The following is a 26752-nucleotide window of genomic DNA, read 5'->3' as shown; positions in this document are numbered from 1 at the left end:
ACTTAGTGTATGTATACTTCTGACTTTGATGAAAGTGATGAAAAAAATACATTAAAATTCTCCCTTGCTCGATTCTGACATTTAACAAATGCAGAAAATATGTTAATATTTATTGATCTAAAACAGAAAAAGTTTACTCTGATTGACAGTAAAGAAAAAAAAGTTTTTGTGTTTTTTTCTGAAGTGTATGTAAATATCTGGTTTCAACTGTATATATATATATATATATATATATATATATATATATATATATATATATATATATATATATATATATATATACATACACATATATACATATACATATATATATGTGTGTATATTTGTATATATGTGTATTTTTGTATGTATATATGTATATATATGTGTGTGTGTGTGTGTGGTTTTGTTGTGTTCTCTTCTTTCCCAACATTTATCATTTATAATTATGTAGTTATAATAAAATAATAAACTTTTGATAAGAATAAATTATAAAATGGTCCATATACCTTAGTGTTTTGTATCATTTATTATATTTCTTAATATTTTGAATAAGAATCTGGTTTTATATTTTCTGTTTTACTGTAGTTTTAGTTAATATTTTAGCCATTTTGTAGTGTGTTATTCTCATTTTTATTAGTTTTTTTTTAAATGTCTATATATTTTTATTTATTTTAATTCATTTAGTAATTACAGTTAAACTGAAAAATGTTGGGACAAGATTTTCCTGAAGTCAAATCTTCTAATATTTACTCAAATAAAAGGGGGTGATTTATTTTATTTTATTCTTGTATAATCATTCCTTATGGTTTGCATTTTATCTTCGTTCATTATGTTTGCAGTGTTGGAATGCTGCCAAACAAACAAATAAAAAGTTTGATGTTTGATATTATGCAATCTATATAAATACACAGCTTTGTGTTTACCTCATCTGAAAAACAACTTTTGTTGTTTGGTTTTAGTTTTTTGTCATCGTGTTTTTTTTACAATTGACCTCAAAAGATGATTAGTGCAAATTATTCAAAATTGTCAAAATTATCTGATTGCGAATTCAAAATGTTCATGTTCAAAATGTAAAAAAAAAAAAAAAATTGTACATAATACCATTAATACCCCAAAAAAGCTATATTTTTGCCTTGAAAACAAGCACTGTAAACCTGAGCAAGTTCCTGTTTAGTGTTCCTCTATCGTTCGAGTGAATAAAGAGGACACATCATACATTACCACTGAGTGTTTCATTTTTAATGAGCAGCTTAATGACAGGCTGTCATTTAACATGCGCCGTGCACATCATGGGATCAGATATTCACAGATGTATTTCTTCTGACTGCGACAGACCTCGTCGTGCCATTTTCCCTGTGCTGCCACTGAGAGCGTAACACAGCTCTCTCTCTTCCCTCCGGTCGGCTCTCTCTTGGAACGATCCCAGTGGAAGAAAGTGACAGGCAGGCTGTTCACGTCCACATACTGGCCTTCCTTCACTATGTCTGTTATGCCGATCCAGAAATCTTTGGATGCGGGTGAGCTGCGTTTGACATAGTCTGTGAGCTCGTCGTTCTGGCTGATGTCTCGAGGTATGGCCAGGGTCCCTCCCTGTGCGATGCAGTCCTCGTTGGCCTCATGGTAGTGCTTGGCCTGCTCAGAAAGCAGGTAACACGTCCTGTGGGCTTTGATGCCACGCAGGCAAACTGAAACATATAAAAACACATTCACTCGTACACTGGTTTATAGCAGTTTCACACATGCCTTACAATGTGAATATCAAATAATTAGTGACAAAAATATTGCTATATTTATTTGTGAAGCATTCCAGTGAAGCACTGTAATAAGACATATTAGCTTTCTTAAAGGGGACCTATTATGCAAAAATCAGTTTTGAACACAGTTGTGTGGCCGCAGTGTGTGAAAGCAATCAGCCTATAATGGTAAAAATCCATCTACTCATTTACTCGTCACTGAAGGAAGTCTCACCTACGATCTCTGCCCTATTAGCATAAACACAGCCCTGAGTGAGAAGCAGCAGTCCGCCATTACTGGAGATATACAATGTCAGCATCAAAGAGGTCTGTTTTCTGATGCACCAACGAACACAGGAGTCGTCATAGACTCCCTCCATCAGAGCCACTGAGGACACTGTGGTTAAATTTCATTATCAAAGAAAATGTCCCGAAAAAAAAAACCCCCGTAAAGTCCTCTCTATGTTTATGGATCGATACCAACGCTTCATGCACGAAAGTCAGCTCCAGAAAAAGTAAGTCATGTGTTTGTTCTTGGCACTTCTTATCACTCTGTAAGACTAATGTTGCTAAAGCTATATGCCTGTTTTGACTGATGCTTCCTTCACAGGCTACAAGAATGACCGTAAATAAAAATGTGGCAGTTAAAAAATTGCATATGAAAGCAATGTGAAGTCGACCGCTTGAATTAGTTGAGCTCATAATCACTAGTGGGGCTTATAAATTTTGTAATAGCAAATGATGGCACCATGAGTCATTTTTATTGCACCGTGATGCTCATCTGTGTAATTCATAAACACACATTTATTATGCACAGTACAATCAGATGACTGATTTTTAAACCGAGTACGTTTTCTGTAAATATAACAGGCTTGTACTAATAGTGGAATGTTTATTTGCAAAGGCCAGCACGGACCACGAGCTCGTGAAGCTCTGCCCTCTTCTTCTGGAGCAACAGCTCATTTGCATTTTAAGGGACAGACACAAAACAGCACGTTTTGGCTCATACCCTAAAAGTGGCAATTTTAACAAGCTATAAAAAATTACCTGTAGGGGATTTTGAGCTAAAACTTCACACATGCTCTCTGAGGATTTATTTTACATCTTGTAAAAAGAGGCATAACAGGTCACCTGTAAAGACAAAGCACTAACATGCCAGCTAACAAGTATTTACAGCATTGCTCATTCATTGTCAGTCACTATATCCACATCTGTCAAACACCTAATGGTACCATTTTAGTCTTATTATACACTATAAGACTATACACTATCATTCAAAAGTTTGGGGTTGGTTTTTTTATTCTTTGTTTTTCAAAAAGGTCACTTAGGCTTATCATGGCTGCATGCATTTTATTAAAAACACAGCAAAAACAGTATTATTATTATTATTAAATATCATCACAATAAGTTTTCCATTTGAATATATTTTAAAACAATTTATTCCTTTGATGATAAAGCTACATTTTCAGTCTTCAGTGTCACGTGATTCTTCAGAAATCATTCTAATATGCTGATTTGAAACGTTTCTTATTATTATCAATGTTGAAAACAGTTGCACTGCTTAATATTCTAGCTAAAACGTGATCAGTTTTTTTTTTTCAGGATTCTCTGATGAATGAAAAAACAGCTTTTAACTAAAATGCATTGTACTTAATGTACTTAAAATGTATTGCGATTTAGTACATATATTAACTTTCATTGAAACATCGAATAACACTGCAGTTAAATTATAATCAAGTACTTATGTTAATCAACACATCAAAATAAGTGTGTACTTCTTGAAAGCATTAAAAGAGATTATGAAAACAATGATGTAAAAGACACTTCTGATGTCAAGTTTCATTTGTTAACAATATGCGCTGCTGCCACTTGCCACTTGATAAAAATGATTAAATAATGATCTGCAACATAAGCATGCTTTTTAAATGAAATCAGTCATGTATAACTGTTTACCTGTTTGCAGCACCTGCATCTCTTTCAGGGAATTGACTTCCTGCCACAGCTTGTCAATCTGTGTCCTCATGTCCTCATCTTCTGTCGCTGTATCTCAACAAAAGAACGATACACCAGAGGTCAGATCAAATATTCAATACATTACAAAAGCTTGATTGAATCTAAGAGTTCTGAAGGATTTGATGCAGTTAAGGAAAAACATACAAAGTTACCTCTATGTCGAGCTGAAACCGCTTTTTTGGCGCGAGAGGGATGGCCATATTCGGAATGGAGGACACTAAAGCAGATCGCTAACAGCAGAAGCTGAGACTGTGCCATGGTCACAGACGAGCTGTGCAAATCACTGAGAGAAAGTGGACAAGTCAGTTTTCTCCCTTTTTTACTCTTAGGCTATTGGCTGGACATTCAGTGTTTTTGTGTACCTAAAGGGAATTGACAAATTTGTATATTATAATCACCTCGAGGATATGAATAGCTGCACATTGATTTGAGCTGGAGTTGGAGACAGAGGGGCTGTTGATCAGGGAAGGAAGTCCAGTTCAGAGCTCAGTGTTCTCAGCTAATTTTAGAGCGTGATGCTGTGAGATGCAGGGAGTGGAGAGACGAGTGCAAAAAAGAGCAAACAGCCCAGAGGGAATATATTTTACTGCGTGTCTTCGAAACACATGACATGTGCCCTGCAGATCTTCTAGACTCATTTTCAAAAGAAAAAGATTTTGACAGATACATTTATACGTTTCATGAGGATATAGCACGAATAATAATATTCTCAATACTGCATGCATTTTCCATGCAGTTACAAAAAATAGGGACTGAAGATTTCAAGAAAGGACACAAACTTATAAAAATATTAACTTGTTCATTGAAAAGATTAGATTTAAAGCAAAAAATCATTCGGAAATAATTTCATGAACTCTCATAGTTCATGCTAAGGAGACTTGAGGATGTCAAAATGTTCAGTCAGTAATCATTTAAATTTCAGGTAACACTTAATATTAACTAACAATGAGCAATACATTTGTTACATAATATATTTATTTGTGAATGTTAGTTAATAAAAATGCAACTGTGCATTGTTATTATTAGCTGAGGTCTATCAAATAATATTACAGATACATTACATTTAAAAAATAGTTTTAGTAATGAACATTAAGATTATTGAATTACAAGTATTTTTCATGTTAGCTACATAGTTTATTTGAACAAATGGATCCATACTGTAACAAGTTACCAAATTTCAGCCTGTTCCTCACATTAAATAAAAATTAATAATTTAGAAATATGATGCATATTGCTAAATCATGATATATAAATTATACTCAAATGATATTAACAAGCTTCAATCCCAGAAATTCTTTAAAATATTCATTTTGGGGCAGGTAATCTTATAAATATTTGTTTATTGGTTGTCAAAAGAACTTTTTTTCAGAAAAACACTAATTATTCTGGCAGATATTTCCATTACTGCAGTGACGGTCAGAAATCCAAGGGGAATTTGTATCACTGCCAAATGTCAGATTTCTGAATAACAAACCTTGAAAAGGTCACTGACAACAATATTTTCAACTGAAAAGAGCAAAGTGATGCTTTGTTAATTTCCTCAGTGCCATTTGAGAGTACCCACATGGAAAGAACCTATATGAGGATATATGCGCATATATGAAACCTATATGCACATATATGATAACATATATGCTGCATATATGCGTATATATGCCACATATAGGCAAAATTGTAAAAAAATCCTGTATTGCTTCTTTATATCCACATATAAGCCCTATATGTACATGTAAATGTAAATTTCGACATTTTGGGCTTTTATTTATGTTGTCTAGCAGCTATGGATTTTAATAATTTTACTAATATATAGGTAAACATATAGGTGCATATATGCACACATATATATACATGCATATATGTACCTATATAGGTACATGTATGCACGTATATGTGTACATATATGTACATATATTATAGGAAAACGGCCAATTTTATATATGTCAAATATATTAAAAACATATATCAAAACATATATGTTTATATAGGTTATTTCCGTGTGGGTAACCTCTGGGGTTACTGAAAAAAAACAAAAAAACATTTGTGTCTGTCATGTTTCAATCAGTGTTACCAGTTCTGCAGCAAAATATCAGAGAGGAGCGGTGTGAAAGGTTATGAGGTTGACGTGCGGAACAGCATTTTAATGGCTTAAAGACCAAATAACACTCCATAGAAATGCTCTGCACAACATTTTATTCAGATTTCATGTGTTTGCAATCTACCACAACATAAAAGCACGTCTACAAACTAAAACTACACCGCAACAATATATGCTTTCATGTGTCTTGAGCTGGGGTCTACTAACACACCAGAAATAATACTCTAAGGCAAGTCTTTAAAGAAAACAATTGTAACCCAAAATAAACAGGAAAATGTGGAAAGATGTGTGCCTTTCATATACTCAGTCATGTACAACCAGTCTGATAGTCAAACAAGAATCAAGCACAAAACACTTAATTTGTGGGCCTAATTAGAAAGAGGGTGAACAGTCATTATTATCAGTCATTTTTTGCTCATGTGTAAGTCATTCCATTCTTGCTTAAAGGAATAGTTCACTCAGAAATAAAACTGTGATAGAAATTTACTCTCCTTCAGGCCATCCAAGATGAGTTTGTTTCTTCATTGGAATAGATTTGGAGCAATTTAGCGTTACATCACTTACTCAGCAATGGGTGAAATTTAGCTTTACATCTCTTCTCCACTGTAGTGAATGGGTGCCGTCAGAATGATGAGAGTCCAAACAGCTGATAAAAACATCACAATAATCCACAAGTATTCCACACCACTCCAGTCCATCAATTAATGTCTTGTAAAGCATGTTTGTAAGAAACAAATCCATAATTTAGGTATTAAGGTGTTTCCAGATAAAATACGGTAAATACGCTTTCTCCAGTCAAAAAAAAAAACAGTATTTTGGCCAGAAGTGATGGTTTAAAGTTAAAATCTTAATGATAGATTTGTTTCTAACAGCAGCTTTTCACTTTATAAGATATTAACTGTTGCCTGGATAGCTTGTGGATAACCTGTGATGTTTTTATCAGCTGTTTGGACTCTCATTCTGACGGCAGCCATTCACTACAGTGGAGAAGAGATGTAAAGCTAAATTCCTCCAAATCTGTTCTGATGAAGAAATAAACTCCTCTTCATCTTGGAGGGTTATAAGCAAGTTTTCATATTTTTTTAATGTAAAGAAACAACTCAAAAACGAGGAACAATGATGAGCACAAGTTATGATCAATTACTATCAGACTGGTTGTTTTTATATATATTCTCTATAAAGCCAGCTAATTAATAATTTAAGAGGAGATGAAACACATACCTTCATATACACACACAACTAATACAACTTGAGAACACAACCACAATTTTCATTTCTGAGGTATATGTAAGCTGAAAAGATTTTAAGCCACACAACATATTTGACATTAAAGTGTCTATTCTCTATGAAAAACAAAAAGAAAAACAAACACTGACAAGCCTTCTGGTGCTCGGTGCAGATATGCGACAAAAGGCACTAAGAATAATTTTTTGTTGTTGGTTACTAGTTTGAAATTAAAAAGATGATGCTTGGCTTTGACATTAGCATCAGAACATTTACTGGTGATTTACTGAGATAAAGCATCTGTGTCATTGTTTACTCGCCCCCTGGGCCACTGTATGGAAAAGAGCAGCATGAACAATCAGCAAAATATCTCCATTTCTGTTCCATAGAAGAAAGAAAGTCATACGGGTCTGGAATGACATGAGGGTGAGTAAATGATGACAGAATTTAAATTTTGAGGTGAGCTCTTTCTTTAAAAAGCATGCATAATACTGTAGGGGTATATTACATATAGTAGCTGATCATGACAATTCATCTTCTAAAAGTCTTAAATAATGTGATCTGAGATGTACCAAGAGTACTGTAGATGCTCTGAGCAGAAAAACAGTGCCACACTAAAAATGTGCGACCCAAACAATCACCTACAGGACAACAAGAAGCTCCAGCTGAATTATGCCTTTACCTTTCTTCACCAGTTTCAGTCATAAATACAGTCTCACACTCACCTCCAGAACTGTCAGGAAACATTTCTCACACTCACTCACACACACACACACACACACACACACACACACACACACACGCACGCATCTGCAGCAGTGCCCAAAATTACCCTGCCACACCTGCACAATGAATTCAGTTCATTTATAGTATTATTTCTATTGAATAAAAATGCTTTTGTGAAAATCCAGTTTTTTCCTTATGGATAAAATGGTTTTATGTAGGCATTATTTACTCACCCTCATGTCATTCCAAACCTGTATGACTTTCTTTCTTCTGTGGAAGATGATTTTTTTTGTCTATACAATAGAAGTCAATGGTTACCAACATGCTTGAAAATAGACAAAAATAAAATGCAAATGCTCAACCAAAAAAAATCGCAAACTTCAGAAGAAAAGTGCAGCACTCACTCTGCAAACATGCTTTATTTCTTCAAAAACAGAGATGTTTCTGCCAACTTCAAGGCCTTCATCAGACGTCCATAGCAACATTTTTCAAAAAATCAGCAAAAGAAAAAGTCATACAGGTTTGGAGTGACATGAGGGAGAATCTTCATTTTTGGTAGTGAATAATTTTTTATTGTGAGGAATATTTCACATACGCGCCATCGCATGGAGTTCTAGAGAAACAAAAAAGTTTTTCTTGATAAACGTTAGATGGTAAATTGCCCACTGAGGTAAAAGTCATTAAAAGACATCTGAAGACACTTATACTGGACTTACACCATGTATTAAATTGCAGTTCCTTATAACGTTTCCAGCCACTGCTGCGTTTAATTTACTTGTCAAAACCAGTTTTGACTTCCATTTGTCTCTTGGCAAGCAATAATTTTGGACTGTGACTGCAGTCATCTGTCAATCCACTGACTGACGGGGCCAAATAAAACATCCGAAAGGCTGCAAAAGGCTTTCACGAAAAGGCAATCCTACAGTAACGTTTTGGTCTAAAGCACTGCAACATTTCAACACCGCACTAAGAATGGCACTTCAGTCGAACATTTAACAACACACTTAGTGTTTTGGAGTATTTTTGACTGCATTGTCTAAAACTGGCAAAGATACACACAAACAACAGACGGAACACACACATACGTTTCACAATGACACGGAGCTCAGCTCAGGTTCATGATAGTCTCTGGATGAGTCTGGCTTCACTGAATGAAGGGCATTCGCTCTTTGTTGTCATTGTCTCCCTCTTGCTCCTCTTCTTCCTCACCTGCCTCACTGGTCTCTGTGCTGTCATTGGCCATCTGAAAGAGAAACCAAAGATCATTGTGTTTTCACACAGACTGACAGTCTCCTGCTTCTCCGAATGATCTGAGGTGCAGGAAATCTCTCAGGCATGCATCTCCTCTAGCATTTCAGAGATCTCAACAATTGTGAGGATTGCTGAAATCGGATTGAACTAAAAAAATTATACACTCAAAATCTATAGTATATAAGATATAAATATCTTCTAATCACAGAGAAATAGCGAGAGAGAAAGAGAGATTATGTATGATGTTCTTTCCTGTATGGAACACAAAAGAAAATATTGAATAATAATAATAATAAAATGACAAATAGCAAAAATTACAAAACATAACAGATAATCAAGTAAAAGCAATACTGAAATAAAATGTTTTAATTTTAATTTATTATTATGTCTATAAAATTAAATGCAGTCTAATGATGTTTAGGGTTATTATAGTTAAACTAAATATAAAACCATGAAAATATGTTTTAATATATAAAGCCATTAAAATGAAAAATACAGTCTGATGGATATTACAGTTACCTGTATCTTAATCTAAAACCATAAAAAAATTAATTAAAATAATATATATTTTAAAATATTTTATTATTTCAGATAGTCGCCAAGTAAACATTTTTGTTTTCATTTTCAAAGGCATATTTAAAATAATAATAAAAATGACAAAAATATACACCAAAATTACTCAAACTTTACCTAAAATAAAAAATGAAAAACTAAAAACTAGTGCTGTCAAACGATTAATCGCATCCCAAATAAAAGTTTTTGTTTATGTAATATATCTGTGTGTACTGTATATATTTATTATGTATATATACATACATACACTACAGTATATATTTTGAAAATATTTACATGTATATATATTATATAATTTATATTATATATATATTTAATATAGAAATATAACATTTTTCTTAAATATATACATGCATGTGTTAATATATATGGATGCAATTGACAGCACTACTAAAAACTAATTCAAACCGTTAATAAAAACTAGAAATAAAATCTCAATGATACTAAAATAACCTGATGTTGTTTAGACAATGTTCTTCAAAATATCTGCTTTAGTGTTCTACAGAAGGAAGAAAGTAAATGATGGGTAAATGATGACAGAATTGTAATTTTTAGTTAAACTATCACTTAAGGGTCCTGAGCTATGAGCGACAGACATTATCCTTCAAACACCTTCCTCTTTTGACATTTGAAAAGAAACATCTAAGACACAGTAGATCAAGGCTTCTGAGCTAAAAGATCAACATCTACACAATAAAATCTTCTGGGAAGGGAGCAAATGGAAAACAATTTTATCAGATGTTCTTCTTCAGTTGCTCCTTTGAGAACTTCCCAAGTTGAAGTGAAGACACTAAAGGTAGATTTCATGAAAGCAAGCTGTTGTAGGCCACAATTTCCACAGAACGTCTCCTCTGAGAACAGCGTCGTAAGACGCAGTCTCCATGGAAACAGCTGAGGTGATGTCACCCGACTCTTGGATCACTGTCATATACCATTTTTTGTTCCTTCTTTAAGTAAACAGGTGTATTATTCAGATGTGCCTTTGTGCTTCATAAAAGATCCCTTTATTTTTTTTCCTTACACAGTTTTGGATACACCGAATCTAAAAAATAATGATGTTAGAAAACCGAATAATGCAAGACATTATGAAAACAGAAAAATGAAAAGGCAGCACCAATGGTTGACATGATAATTATAATGTTTTGCACAATGTTTTGCTTGCCTTAGAATATGGGTTTTAGGATGACTCACTCACCAAAGGCGTGGGAGACTTTTCCACGTCCAAAATCAGTTTCCCTATGTTTCCTCTGTCATGGATTCTCTGCATGGCTTCCTTCACCTACAGGTTAACAAGAGCAACAAATCACACACACACGCAACTTCATTAAGTCAAACAAATCAAGAAGTGATGCATAAGCTCCATACTTCCTCATGTCATGTGTGTAGTGTCACAGACAATACTAAAGGGGGCAGCAGAGTCACAATCAGCAATTAGTACAATCAATGCACTCCATTTAAATGTCACCAATTAATTCTGTCAGTATTTATGTAACTCATTTTAAATCCTCATTGTTGTTTCTAACCTGTATGAATAGAGACTATATATTCCAGTGTGCCGTTGCGATTGCAGAGTTCAGTGAGGTTCAAAATAATAAAGACTTTCAGTGAATAATAACTTAAACATTTCTGTCTGTCCCTCACACATAGCTATTATATGACTTCTGAAGACTTATTGAAAAATAATAACACATTTTGTGGATGATTTCTTAGGTGCTATTGCATCCGTTTGGAAAGTTTCAGTCCCATTTCAATTCAATTCTATGGGAAAGAATGGCTAGCCATCTCCTTTTGTGATCTAAGAAAGAAAACCATATGGGTTTGGACCACCCTAAAGGCTGAAGTACACTAAATTCACAGTTTTTCTCCATAATGTGTAGCCTGGATGAGTCAACGCTAACTGTTGAAAGTCGGAGCCAGTCTGCAGATTTTAGACTGTTGGAGTTGAAGGATTTCACAGAAAATTGCATAATCTATGGAGATGGACACACGCTTTTAACTTCAGGCTACGATTTCATCGGCGTACATAAAACATGTTTGATATTTTAAAACATAGACGCATGTTTCTATGTGAGTTTATGTTCGGAAAGACTCTCAGAAAGAGTCTGGTAGTGTGAGATCCTCAGTCTACTGCCTGATGCCCAGTTTTCCTCTACAAAGTTGGAAAGCATATGATGCCTAGCCTATGCCTATCCTTTTTCCTACACACCTGATGCTTTGCATGAACTATAACTGTAACTTCTGTTACACTGTAAACATAAGCATTTTCAAGAACTGGGTACAATGAGGTGATACTCTTCAACCATCAATCATTAAAAGGAATTTTAAAAGTGCAAAAGCATTAAAGGGGATGGGATTTCACGTTTTACAAGCTGTTTGTGCATAGATAAGATCCCTGAAGTTGCAAAGACTAAAGTCTCAAAACTAAAGAGATATTCTTATAAAAGTTAAGACTTTACCATGCCCCCCTAAGACGGCTCATTCAAGCAGGTCCCCACGTCTACGTCACAGTGTGGGAAGATTTGTAAAACACCACCCAAACGTACACGCATGAAAGAAGGCGGAACTATTATTCTCGCTGTAGTATTGTTGCTGCCGCTGGCACCATGTCCTGGATACGCTGTGTTTCGTTGTGAAAGAGAAAGTACTTTGTTTGGGCTTCCAAAAGAGGACACAACTAGGAATCAGTGGTTAAGTTGTATTTACAACACTGTTCCAGAACAGTTCAACCCAAATATTAGCGTGTGTGCAGCGCATTTTATGGAGGACTATTTCTTAGCCTGCCAGCTATCAAAGGCTGTTTCTATAAATTGGGGCAATTCCAACTTTGCAAGGACAGTCTGGCGCTTCTGACTCACAGCCTGTAAGTACGTTTTTTTCTTATTTAAAGAATTTGCCACTGACTATTCAAACTCTAGTTTTGAGCAGTGTAGGGTAGCACTTGTTGTTGGTCGTTTCTCTGATCACAACTGCAGACATGGTAATGTTTACTCCGAGCGATGCAACGCAACGCGTAATCAGTAATTATGTCCCCACTGGATGCAACAAATGCCTCGTTTATAATGGGTTTTATTGTTTTTGTCTCATCGCGCCGGGACACGGCATCACAATACGGTAAGGGGCGTAACAATTCCGTTACACGCTTGAGGTATTCGGCCAATCACAATGCACTGGACAGCTGGCCAAATAGAGCACGCCTCGCATCTCAGAACGATGAGTTTTGTAAAAATCGGTGCGTTTCAGAAAGGCGGAGCATAGAGGAGCAACAATAATGTACAGTATGTGGAAAATAATGTGTTTTTTTAACCTTAAACCGCATAAACACATTGCATTACACCAAATACACACAATAAAGTGCTTTTTAGCAACATCATATGAGCCCTTTAACAAATTACTTACCATGAATTACCCCAAAAGCTCAATTATTTCCGCAGAAATAATACAGACATATTAAATATTACTGCAGTACTATGTCTATATTATGTAACATGCGTTGGTATGTTACATAAAAGGAGGAAAAATGCAGAGGAAAATGCAGCGAATTGAAAAGAGCTTTTGCTATATATATTCTTGTTACTCCATGTCACATTAAAATACCAAATGTTACGTTATCTGAAAACAGAACATGAAGGAACATGCATAGCTCATTTATTCAAACAGACAGATAAGGATTGTTTGTAGTGCAACATGATTTGAAGTGATTTGTTTCAGTCTTTTTGAGTGGAACCCAAACCAGAAGTGCCACCCAAAATCTAAAAGCAGTAGATGCATTAGAAAAAAGGTGGATAGTGTTTAAATTCTAATTTGAAAAGTTGTGCATTTCAGCCTTTATCCACACATTTGTCTAGAATTAAATAAATTGCCTAGAATTTTAAAAAAGCAGTAATACTTTATAGTTAACTGCCAAATGTCAAGATGAAGATGCGGCTACAAACACAAAGAAAATGAGCTACTATCACATCATTAGTTAGGTTGGTCCAAAACTTGTATGGTAGCTTTAATGAGCTTTAAGGATGAAGAGAGGTTATTTTCAGTAGTAAGACCGAGATAAAATTAATTACAAGGTGCAGGTTATTCACAGGACATCACAAGGCACACTGCACAACCAGACAGAATACACATGACAGTATTGCACAATATGATTATCATGTCAGAGTTTATACTGTGCCCACAGGTTATGTGGGGGATGTACAGTATGTCCACATCTTGTAAAGTGACTGTTAACTGGATGAATCAGTAAATGAATAAACATGACAGCTGCTTGTCAGGCCCTGAGAATAGAAACACGACAACTGTTAACAGTCCCTGGCATCGATTTTCTAAAGCCAAAATGATGAAAAAGGAATAAATATCAGTACTACTCGATGGTAACAATTCTTAACGATTCAAAAACTGTTAATTGCCATTTAAAAGACGCTTTTCATCCACAGTCCCCTAGTGTCTTGGTCTATTGCACACACAAGTTTTATCCTGATATCCTGATAAGTCATTGTTTTGGGTAAAGGTGTTATAAACAGAAAGTGTCTTAAGATATACATGAGATTTAGAAACAAGAGTTTAAGAAGATAAATACAATTAAAAAGAGAACAGATAAACCAAAATATTTGCACATTTACATTTCTCTCAGTTTGCACTTACCATGCCCACTTAGCTAGAGTAGGAAATACAAAAAATCTGAATCAACATTAATAGTGAAAACAGTGATGGAAGACAATTTCAAAGTCTCTCCATCACAACGTTACAGTAAATATTTTCAATATTGTTGTAAACAAATAATATTGCTAGCGTTTCATGTCTAAATTATCATTGACAAAGGCTGGTGTGCCACAAGTGTCTGTTCTAGGCCCATTATCATTAATAATGCAAGTTAACCATCTCTGTGAGAGCATCATTAGTATTCATCAACACCTTTATATAGGTGATACATCATCGAAAGGACCCGGTTTTACGCTGATAGTCTAGAGAAAAATCATGCCTTCTGTCTCAAACGATCATTATCCTGTTCATCACTGTCAGCTGTACCAGCTGTCAGCCTGGCTATGCTCATCAATCTTCTGACTCGCTTTACTGTCAACTTGTTACAAAAATCATAAGATTGTAGATCCACTCATTTCATTCTTCTTAATACACTACTTGTCAAAACATTATTAAGATTTCTTTCTATGCTTTTGAAAGAAGTCACTTATGGTCACCAAGGCTGCATTTATTTGATGAAATACAGTAAAAAATTAGAAATATACAATATACATAATAATATTGTGAAACATTATTAGAATTGAATGGGAAAGCTGAATTTTCAGCATCATTACTCCAGTCTTCAGTGTCACGTGATATAAGGAGCATAAAAGTCTTCTTTCAAAAACATAAAATAATCTTAATTATTCCAAACCTTTGACCAGAAGTGTGCATTATGCACTAATTTCGCAAAGTATTACTTTTTATATTAGTTTAAACCAAGTATTAAGTAAAATATGTTCCATAAGACGTTTCAACCTCAAAAATACCCCTTTGATTTAAACTGCACATTATATAACTGTAAATGGTACATGTTAAGGCCCGCTAAGTATTAAACTTCTGCATGTAACTCATCTCAAAACACCTCAGCTTTAAAGCAAAGGATGAAGGGTTTTAACTACCAATGCCACTGCTGTTCTGTCCATTAGGTGAGTAATAAGTCTGTGTACAGACATCATCCCATCCACCCTCTCTTCCCATAAAACATCAAGGGTAATTTCTCCAGCCGTGTCCCTCAGAATCAGTCTCATTTCAACGGCACTGCAAATATGCGGAGGGTTTGATTGTGTCTGAATGAGTCACAGTGGCTATGCAGGATTGGAGGTGATAAAATGCATCAGTGGAAGACTGCCTCAATATATCCCCAGAGGCACATCCAGTCTCTCAAGGGTTTCAGAACAAATCTAATTTTCAAAGCCTCACATATATTCATTTATACATCCAACTTTCAAATACTTAAATCCAATGGGTCTAGGCCAGAAGTGTCATGCCCATTCAAACTGTGGATTTTGAATGCAAACTGCCAAAAAGCATTTTTGATTAATTAAGGCCTGGTACAGCACAGCACAGTTTTGTCAGACATATCAATAATATTAATTATAATATAGTTATTTAAGTCCATAAGGCCATAACCATGTCTTAACATTGTGGGGAAGGAAAGAAGAACATTAAAATAATTATAATTAATCAATATTAACTATTTTAATAGTATATTTAAAAAAAAACATGCGCACATTTACCTTTAATTGTTTACCTAACATGCTGGAAACTGCTCCAAGTTTGACCAAAAATGAAAGTGAAAAGCTGTGTTTGTAACTAATAAATCCATCATAAAAAATTTCTCCAACTTCAAACCATTGCGTCCAGCTAAAATACGAGTCCTCTATTCATAATACTGCTTTCACCAGTGCAAAACATTTCTAAACAAATATGTGGATTTTGATGTGTGAGGACAACAAGGATGGACTTTTTTTACTAGAGGAAGCATTATTATGGACTGATATTTTGGCCAGAAGCAATGCTTTATAGGTGACATATCATGAAAATCTGACTTTTTCCATGTTTAAGTGCTATAATTGACTCCCTGGTGCATCTACCAACCCAGAAAATGTGAAAAAGAACAACTCAGTAAATTTGGTTTTGGTAAGCCTTTCTCTGCAAGCTTGTGAAAAAAATGAACCGCTCCGATTTAGCTCCCCCCGTGAGGTAGAAAGGGGATTTTATTATAATATTACCACCCCTTGATCCACAAGTTTCTACCCACAGCACCCTGTTTTCGCAAAAGTCCCAGCCTCAGAAGAGACAAGAGAACAGTGGATTTATTGATTTATTTACTGTATATTAATCTGCTGCCACACAGATCTAATATAAACATGCAATTTCTTTCCCAGCGGTTTACCTTCAAAGACATTACTGACTGTTTTTGTAACTTTTTAAAAGTTTTTTTTTTTAACTGTCATTGACAGTTAAGTATAATAAGACATGAAGGAGAGCTTTGTCAAGTACTCACATGCCACGTGACAGCCGCTTTCTGTGCGCATGTTTCAGATGTGTGCGCTCAGAAAAGTGTATATCAGAATATATGATTATGACACAATATGATTTCAGCGAGATAGAGATGATAATCAAAACCAAACAGATGTTTTTAGCAGAGATATGAGCTGCAAAGGCACAGCCCTATTCTGTAAAAGGGGGCAGGGAGCAGCAGCTCATTTGCATTTAAATACACATGCACAAAAACACTGTGTTTCAGCTTCCACTCAAAACGATATAATAAATGATCTGTGGGGTATTTTGATCTGAAACTTCACAGATTCATTCAGGGGACACCTGAGATTTATATTACATATTGTAAAAAGGGGCATAATAGGTCTCCTTTAAAGTTAAAATGCCTTAATAATGGATTTGTTTCTGTCAAACACGCTTTTTACTTCACAAGACATTAATTGATGGACTGGAGTCATAAGGATTTTGTGTGAATTATTGTGATGTTTTTATCAGCTGTTCGGACTCTCATTCTGACAGCACCCATTCAATGCAGAGGATCCATTGGTGAGCAAGTGATGTACTGCTAAATTTTAAAACTGCACCATAGATGGCCTGTGGGTGAATACATTTTTCAGCAAATTTTATTTTTTGGGGTCAACTATTTTTCTATGTTTCTTGTCTTGTTAAAACCCGAATTCCAGAAATGTTGGGACATTTTTTAAATGTGAATAAAATGAAAACTAAAAGACTTTCAAATCACATGAGCCAATATTATTTTCACAATAGAACACAGAACATTAATGTTTAAACGGAGACATTTTACACTTTTATCCACTAAATGAGCTCATTTTTAATTTGATGACTGCTACAGGTCTCAAAAAAGTTGGCACGGAGGCAACAAAGGGCTGAAAAAGCAAGAAAGTTTGAAAAGATTCAGCTGGGAGAACATCTAGCAACTAATTAAGGTAATTGACATCAGGTCTGTAGCATGATTATCTATAAAAGGTATGTCTTAGAGAGGCAGAGTCTCTCAGAAGTAAGGATGGGCAGAGGCTCTCCTGTGAAAGAGTGCGTAAAAATACTGTGGAATACTTTAAAAACAACATTCCTCAATGTCAAATTGCAAAGGCATTGCAAATCTCATCATCTACAGTGCATAACATCAAAAAAAGTTTCAGAGAAACTGGAGAAATCTCTGTGCGTAAGGAACAAGGCTGAAGACCTTTGTTGGATGCCCCTAGTCATCGGGCCCTCAGACGACATTGCATCACTCATCGGTATGATTCTGTCATTGACATTACTAAATGGGCCCAGGAATACTTCCAGAAACCACTGTCGGTAAACACAATCTGCCGTGCCATCTCCAGATGCCAACTAAAGCTCTATCATGCAAAAATGAAACCATATGTGAAGTGAAGTGACATACTGCCAAGTATGGTGACCCATACTCGGAATTCGTGCTCTGCATTTAACCCATCCAACGTGCACACACACAGCAGTGAACACACACACACCGTGAACACACACCCGGAGCAGTGGGCAGCCATTTATGCTGCGGCGCCCAGGGAGCAGTTGGGGGTTCGGTGCCTTGCTCAAGGGCACCTCAGTCGTGGTATTGAGGGTGGAGAGAGCGCTGGACATTCACTCCCCCCACCTACAATCCCTGCCGGCCCGAGACTCGAACCCGCAACCTTTGGATTACGAGTCAGAATCTCTAACCATTAGGCCACGACTTCCCCATATGTGAACATGGTCTAGAAGCTCCGTTGTGTCCTATGGGCCAAGGCTCATTTAAAATGGACTGTTTCAAAGTGGAAAAGTGTTCTATGGTCAGACGAGTCCAAATTTCACATTCTTGTTGGAAATCACAGGCGCCATGTCCTCCAGGCTAAAGAGGAGGGAGACCTTCCAGCATATTATCAGCATTCAGTTCAAAAGCCAGCATTTCTGATGGTATGGGGTGCATAAGTGCATACGTTATGGGCAGCTTGCATGTTTTGCAAGGCACTATGAATGCTGAAAGGTATATAAAAGGTTTTAGAGCAACATATGCTCCCCTCCAGACAACGTCTATTTCAGGGAAGGCCTTGTGTATTTTCAGCAGCTGGATACCTATATCAGGCAAGAATGGGACCAAATTCCAACACCAAGACTTCAGAAACTCATAACCTCGATGCCCAGACGTTTTCAAACTGTTTTGAAAAGAAGAGGAGATGCTACACCACGGGAAACATGTAGGGCTGTCACAATTCGTCGATTTTAGTCGACTATTACATTTTTTTAAATCATCGACTTCATTTTGCTCGCGTTGACTAACCGGCCAAATACCGGAAGCGGCGCATTTCATGAACAAGAATCCATAAAACACATTATTAGACTATTTTCCAAGGCTGCATGATATATTAAACCCATTTAAAAATCATAATTAAGCATAATTGTGAATTCACAAACGCTACGATTTAATTAAATAATTATATGTGATGCAGTTCTAATACAGTATATGCACTTTATTTACATGCGTGTAGGTTACGTACGTGCGTCACACAGCGGCTCCTTTCACAGTAGCTCCACAGAAACTGTTATCATTTACATGTTCAGTGTCTCAAACTCCATCTCTGCATGTTGTTGTGAGTTTGGGTTTAGTATAACGTTCATCTGGAAACGCAACGTGCGCCATTTCATCAGATTGTTAAAGTAAATCATTTATAAACCTACGCAAACACAGGAGAATACATCGCAATTTCAAAATAAAAGATCAAACCCTCACTCTGAGTTTACACGTTTTGATGTCCACATATTCAATTAATTACAGTGGCTATAGCATTTCTGTTCTAAAGAAATGGACAAATACTAAACATTAAGTGGACATTTGAATTAAATGGTGCTTGGTCAATATTAAACAAGGATTAGATCGCACAGTAATGTGTAAAAACAATCATCAGGCCGTCGGCGCCCCCTGCAGGCCTTTGTTGTAATGCGTAATGTACATTAGCTCTATTGTTTATAATACATGTAGCCTATTTTAACGGTTTTGTTCAATAAAACCATATGATTTCTTGCTTTTGGTAATTTATTTGAACCAATTATTATTGCATCATTGCTATTATATATGTATTTTAAGTCAAGCTATTGTTCATTTACATCTGTTTTTATTACCACAAAAAATTAATTATATGAAATCCATTTTATTTCCAAATTCTTTTTTTTTTTCCATTTTCATTTTTCTATACTCGGTTTTATTGGTTAAATTAAATTGTATCATTCAAAAAGGCTCTCTAATTAATTGAGTTTTACAGTTTTATCTTTACCAAATTCTGTTTTCATTTTATTCAAATTTAAAAAAAAAACCTCCCAACATTTCCGGAATTCAGGTTGTACATTTAGATATGAATTATCCAAATTATTGCCATTCATTTCAATTCACGTAGTTTACATTAGTGGACATTACTGTGCGTAATAAACCTTCTTTGATTTGAATGGCCACATTAAATCATTTTGTCATTGACGAGTGCTGCTAGAATGTAACTTTGAAAACGTTTTGTTATCCTAACAACAAACAGAACATATTGAAGCACAGCCGAGCAGCAGAACATCACGTAGCATTGAAAGGAACAATTTGACCATTTCTAATTATCATTCAATGTCTGTGGTGGTTACAGCTCTGGTGAAAATAATATTATTCCAGAAAAGTCAAACTCCGCCTATGCGAACGATCCTCCCCGATCTGTACCCTCATCATCACAGGGACAAAAGGTGACCTCAGATTAGCCTACAATGAGCTCTGGTTGGCACTGGCTTTCACCCTCTGGAATTCCCCTCCCACACATTGAAGTCATGGAAAGCCACTTCCCTCGCTCTCAAATAATACTCAAATAAGGCACCTGATCAAGAGTCACTGCACTGGGAAAGAAAGACAGTGGCATTCCTGTGACCTGTTTGTCAACTATTAAATACAGACATCATTAAGGTTTTTGAAAATCATTACTAAATGAAATCCAAAGCTTTTTAAGCAGTAAAACCATTTCTATACTTTTGTAATATGAAATGAGAAGTCATAGGCCAACACATCCTACCACTAAGAAACTTCTCAGAACTCTTTTATTTTCAAGCATGAGCCACGGAGTGATCACGTGTTCCCTGGTGTTATGTGCCAGTTTGAGCCTGGTGCCGCCACTGCTTGTGAGGACTATTAGTCTCTTGTCAGACACATCAGAGCACATGCAGTCTCTGACTTTATCAGGCTCCAGCTGGTCATTCTGTTCAGATGTTTGAATATAATGATCTGGGTTACTCTGTAACTTTAATTAGGGACACTGCTCTGCAGGAAAAAAAAATCAGTAAATATTATGTCTTTCCTATAACCTATTAAATACCGTTTTCAAATAGCTATGTGGTTGCTAGGGTGTTCTGGATGGTTGCAAGAGCATTTCAATGCTGAAGTTGCTAGGATGCTCTTGGTTGTTGCCATGTCATTGTTATGGGGTTGCTAAGGAGTTCTGGGTGGTTGCCAGTATAGGACTGCCCCAGACTAAAGATTATTCTAGTCGACTAGTAGTCATTCATTTTAGCCATTAGTCGATTAATCACGTTTATATTTAATTACTTAAATATATATGCTGGGGAGGCCTGAGGCTATTCCACACTCAAGCTTGCCGCAAAGCAAAAGTAATGACTATGATTATGTCAGAAAACACGAGGAGATATTTTAATTACTAGTTGTGTTTTCTGAGTCAGTGTCGACTGCAAAGATGCTGAAAAAAGCACAGCGGATGCGCCTTTAGAGAGAAATGTACCTTTCATACAGATTACATAACCAGAGAGTAGCCTATTTGTTTTCAATTTGAATTGGTTAGTTTTAAAATAAATATTTCAAGATTTCTATTGATAGGGATGCACATAAGTGGTGTGCAGATGAGCACGTGTGACAAAAATAAAAAATGCACTGGGTAAAGTTCAGACCACTCTTTTGCGGACCAACATGGCTGACAGCTGTTAAAAGGTTAGCTCATCCAAACAATTTTATTCTGTCATCAATTACTCACCCTTATGTCGTTCCAAACCGTAAAACCTTCATTAATCTTCAGAACACAAATTAAGATATTTTTAAATCCGAGAGCTTTCTGACCCTGCATAGACAGCAACACAACTAGAAAGGCCTAGAAAGGTAGTAAGGACATCATTAAAATAGTCCATGTGACATCAGTGGTTCAACCTTAATGTTATGAAGCTACAAAAATGAAGGCATATAGTGCACATTTAGCTAGGTTAACAGAGCGAGTGGCCATGTAAAAGAAACATTTAATGTTTCAGTTTTAAATGATAAGCCATATTTGAGGTCAATGAATGATGTTTGGATTCACTGGCCGATAAACAGCAATTACCACAAGCACCAACTGTTAATGATCTGTCTGTCATGGACATGGACCATTTGTTTCCCCTGCGACTAACTGACTATTTGTGGCCTATTTTGTGACTAAATTTTGGTTGGCCGTTTGCGTTTTGCGTTGGTTTCGCATACTTTCTGCGTGACAATTTTCACCAACAGAAGAGTCCACAAACATCCATGCACACCGTCATTTTTGTGTCCGCACACACAGTCTGCGTCCAACAGCACAGGTGAATGTTGAGACAGAATGAGTCTCATTCACCAACACTCATCCACAATTGAGTATACTTTAAAGTATACTTTGACTATACATTGTGCGAGACAGAGGGGAACATGGAAAAAGTAGTATACCCAGGCCTTAAGCCTCTTCTTGCCGTCTAATATTTAGTTGACTATTACGGGGGCAGTCAGAACTGATTCTGATTAGGTGTATCAGCCGTTTTACAACAGGTTTGAATGTGGATTGACAACAATTTGAGTCCTAGTTTACCGTTTTATTTAACTTCATTAATACATGAATACTTGCGCACATCCCACTGAATAAGATTAGAGTGCTTTACTTGTTCTCCCAATGTAAATCAGAGAGTGCTCTACAGAAATCAAATAGTGCTTTCAGAAGCACAGTACTGCCTGTCCTCAACCCATGAGATCAGCACAGAGCAATCTGTAGGGCTTTCAAGAAGCTTGTGATTAGAAAGAAATTAAAGTGTGTATAGACTCCCAACACTCAGAGGTCTGCTTTTAATCAGTTTATGGAGAGGTCTCCATCCCACTCCAACAAAACAAAGTTTGTACTGAGAGTTGCTACACTGTTATATGCAATCAGAAAATAAGTACTGCTAGCTTTGTAGAGTTCTGTATAAAGTGTTGTTGTCACAGCACTATCCTCATGAAACAAGGTTCGTAATATCAGTTTATATAATAAAGAGATAAAAATATTTTATTGCAAATGCACCAGAATATGAAGGAGATTTGAAAGTGCTGGCACTGAAATCTTTAGATATTAAAAAATATTTAAGGGATAGTCTACACAATAATATCCTGAACATTTCCTCGCTCTCAAACCGAAATCTTTATAAAAAAATCCATTAAGACTCAATAATTCATTTCAATAATTAAAGTCATATAAAACCACTATTATAACACTTACTGAAAAACATCGACCACAGAAGGAGTACAAGCTATTCACAACAAGCATGCACTTTAAGTACTGGGGCGTATTTTGAGACAATCTGAGGAAGAAAATAGACTGAATAATGTGAAGGGGAAAGAAAAATCACATGCCAATATCATTTTGGGGACACTGGGGTATTATTATGTTGCAAACTGCATTAGGCTCCATGATGAGAGATTGTAACTCTACAAAATGAAGAACACTGCATCAATAGTGTTGATGAATCCCCAAGGATTCTGCTTGATGGGAAGGATGAAAAACAAACACCCAAAGCCATCAACATCTTAAAGGAATAGTTCAATATCTCAAACCCTGTTGTCTTCAAGGAACACAAAAGACTGCTCTTTTCCATACAATGAAAATGGAGAGAAACTGTCAAAAGCCCAAAGTGTGTGTGGGGGGGGGCACCATAAATGTGACCCTGGACCACAAAACCAGTCTTAAGTCACTGGGGTATATTTGTAGCAATAGCCAAAAATATATTGTATGGGTCAAAATTATGGAGTTTTCTTTTATGCCAAAAATCATATTTAGTAAAGATCATGTTCCATGAAGATATTTTGTAAATTTCCTACCGTAAATATATTAAAACTTAATTTTTGATTAGTAATATGCATTGCTAAGAACTTCATTTGGACATCTTTAAAGGCAATTTTCTCAGTATTTTGATTTTTGTGAACCCTCAGATTCCAGATTTTCAAATAGTTGTATCTCGGGAAAATATTGTCCTATCCTAACAAACCATGCATCAATGTTTTGAGATGATGTATAAATCGTTGACCTTTATAACTGGTTTTGTGGTCCAGGGTCACAAATGTAGACAGTGTGTACTCTAAATAATTACATTCACACAAGTATCATGAACAATCAAGATCCAAAAACGCTGAAGGTACGATTTGACATGAAACTGATTATTCATGAGTAACTTCAATAAAATAAGGTTGTTGTGTGTCATCTACAACATCATATCCTTTCAAATTATATATTTAGATGAAGCATCTGTGTTAGTGCTTCCCAAAAGTGTATGTAATATTGTCTACTACAACTGTGAGTCAGTTTCTTTTTAAAAAGGGTTAAGGTCACTTTTAACCCCGAGTTATGAATTTAGCAGACAAATTGTGGTACTATAGGTGCACAGTGTGAAGCAACGTTGTAAGTTAAGACTCGTCCATGTCTTCCTAAAACGCCTAATTTAAACACGCTCCACAAATCTACATCACCGTGTGTGAAGATTTGCATAACACCGCCCAAATGTTTACGCAAAGAAAGCGTAGCTTTTATGCAATGTATGTTTCCAAATATGGTGAGGGGCGTAACATTTCCTTCACACGCTTGAGGTAGTCAGCCAATCACAACGCACTGGATAGCTGGCCAATCAGAGCACACCGCGCTTTTCATAACAATGAGCTTTGTAAAGATTGACGCGTTTCAGAAAGGCAGGGCAGAGAAGCAACAATAATGTACGGTATGTGGAAAATAATGTGTTTTTTGAACCTTAAACACATTGCATTGAACCAAATACACAAAACAATGTTCTTTCTAGCAACGTCATATGACCCTTTTAATATTTTGTCAAGGCTCTGTAAACTATTCAATAATAATAATAATAAAACAATGTTTTTTTCTGGCTAGTTTTTCATATGTCAGGCTTTACAGGGTTAATTAGATTCTTTCACAGATCTCATGTTCTCAGAGTTGTATGCCCCACTGGATGCAAATAAGAGCCAGGTTAATCCAGCTGGTTAACCCAAATTACAAATTTACAGTAACCCCAAGATTAATAAGAAACATGGATGAATTAAGGGTTAAAATGGATTCATGAAGTGTGAAAGCTACTCAAGAATCCAGCTGTAGCCTTGAGCAAAGAACATCCTTTATCTGCTGTGAAGATGGTGTAATGTGCTTAACAACAAGCTGCTTTGTGTGTGTGTGGGTGGCTTAGACTTTACAGTATGCAAAAACGGATCATTTTTGTGCTTGTTCAAACCGTGTACAAATGATTAAGTCCTTTTTTCTTGTTTTATGCGTCATATACTCTCCTGAGCAAATGCTCACTTAGCCATGCAGAATGAGGAGCTAATTGGCCAAAGCCCACAGGCACAGATCAATTAAGCAAACGTCCAGCATGCCTGTCAAGCATCATGTTTCGAGATACAGCTCTACCATTCTTTTCCACAGGCCAGTTCTGATCTGGACGTCGTTGCATCTGACTCGAAGTGACTGCCAAGCCTCTCTTCTGCCAGGTCACCAGACACCGGCACAGAGCAGGCCCCTGGTTACCACGACAACAGTGCAATATACGGTGTGATTGAGAAGAAAATGTCACAGAGCGCCTTCTTTGTTAGGCACAGCAGCCAATGAGGTTTGTTGCGGCCACTGACGTGAGACAGCACTACACGCTGAAGTAGAGCTCAAATGAGCATGAATGGAGCACTTTACGGCCAAATGTTTCCAAAGAAATGCGCTTGAAATGGTGATTAGGATGAATGTCTCAATTAGTGAGATTAACATGGGTAATCTCACCAAACCTGTCAAAAACATGGATGGGTCATATTTCAGCCTCAAATCAAAAGAAAACAAAGCCTGGTGCTGTTCGGTCATTTTAGATAAAAAAATTGCATTTCATTCATTCATCCATTCATTCCTTTTAACTTCAGAATGGTATGAAACTTGGTGACTTTTGTGGCAATTGATCTGTGAATGCACAAAAAAATCATGACAATGATCTGAAAAGGTTAAACATTTTGGTAGTCTCATTTTGGACTTAAAAAAAGTGTGCATTTTGATTTTACAGACTTTTTTACTGCATTGGAATGGCACAAAACTTGGTGACTTTGTTTCAATTGCTATGTAAATAAATAAAGAATTGTGGACTGGATTCAAAAAGGCTAAAAAGACGAGCGCTTGAAATAATTGATTAGGAAGAATGTCTCAGTGTGATTACATTGGCCAATCTCACCAAAGCTTTCAAAAACATGGAGAAAATAGAAGAAAATAATTAGAAGAAAATAATTTTGCCACTCTTTGGTCATTTTAGACTTTAAAAAAAATAGAGTTTTGATTTTTATATATATGCACATTTTATATATACACACACACACACACACACATTTTAATGGAACGGTATAAAACTTGATGACTTTTGTGACAATTGCTATGTGAACAAACAATGTTGGACATGATTGGAAAAGACTAGAAAGTTTTAGAAAAGAATAAATGGATGCTTGAAAATTGTGAAGAATCTCTGAATTAGTGTGATCACATGGGTGAATCATGCCAAATCTGTAAAAAAAAAAAAAAAAAAAAGTGGACATGATTCAAAAAGTTTTTTTTTTTTTTTTTTTAATAGTCACACTGGTACTTGTAAAAATGACTATCATAGGAACTGTCATGTTGAGGGGGGATTATTATTATTATTAATAATAATGAAAACATACTATTATTATTATATTATTTTTTTATATTATAAATGTATCTCTTTTTTTCTTCTGACTTTGGGGTGAACCATAAAAACCATTCAACCATAAAAATCTTGCTGAAGAAAGAAATCATCTGATATCATTATTTCAGGAGATTTAAATAAACATGAAATTCAG

The 26752-nt window shown here is 35.8% G+C and overlaps 2 protein-coding genes across 2 annotated transcripts in view; both read right to left on the bottom strand.

The window, feature by feature from the left end:
- Positions 1 to 1269: 1269 nt before the first annotated feature.
- LOC306879770 (tetranectin-like protein) lies at positions 1270 to 3986 on the bottom strand (the record flags this gene model as incomplete). The annotated part of the gene is made up of 3 exons (XM_079432955.1): positions 1270 to 1667; positions 3669 to 3761; positions 3881 to 3986. The coding sequence occupies 3 exons, from the start codon at positions 3984 to 3986 to the stop codon at positions 1270 to 1272; spliced, it is 597 nt and encodes a 198-aa protein (XP_079289081.1).
- A 4170-nt stretch (positions 3987 to 8156) lies between these two features.
- LOC306888392 (synaptic vesicle membrane protein VAT-1 homolog-like) overlaps positions 8157 to 26752 on the bottom strand; it is a 34634-nt gene continuing 16038 nt past the window's right edge. Inside the window, exons 8-9 of the mRNA XM_079446646.1 lie at positions 10793 to 10876; positions 8157 to 9016 (exon numbers count right to left, since the gene is read on the bottom strand). Of these exons, the coding sequence (XP_079302772.1) occupies positions 8918 to 9016; positions 10793 to 10876 (183 nt within the window). The 3' untranslated portion in view covers positions 8157 to 8917. The remainder of the gene's footprint in view (positions 9017 to 10792; positions 10877 to 26752) is intronic.

Source organism: Barbus barbus (assembly GCF_936440315.1).
Source record: "Barbus barbus genome assembly, chromosome: 2".
Taxonomy (NCBI): domain Eukaryota; kingdom Metazoa; phylum Chordata; class Actinopteri; order Cypriniformes; family Cyprinidae; genus Barbus; species Barbus barbus.
This window is presented reverse-complemented; position numbering and strand designations above follow the sequence as displayed.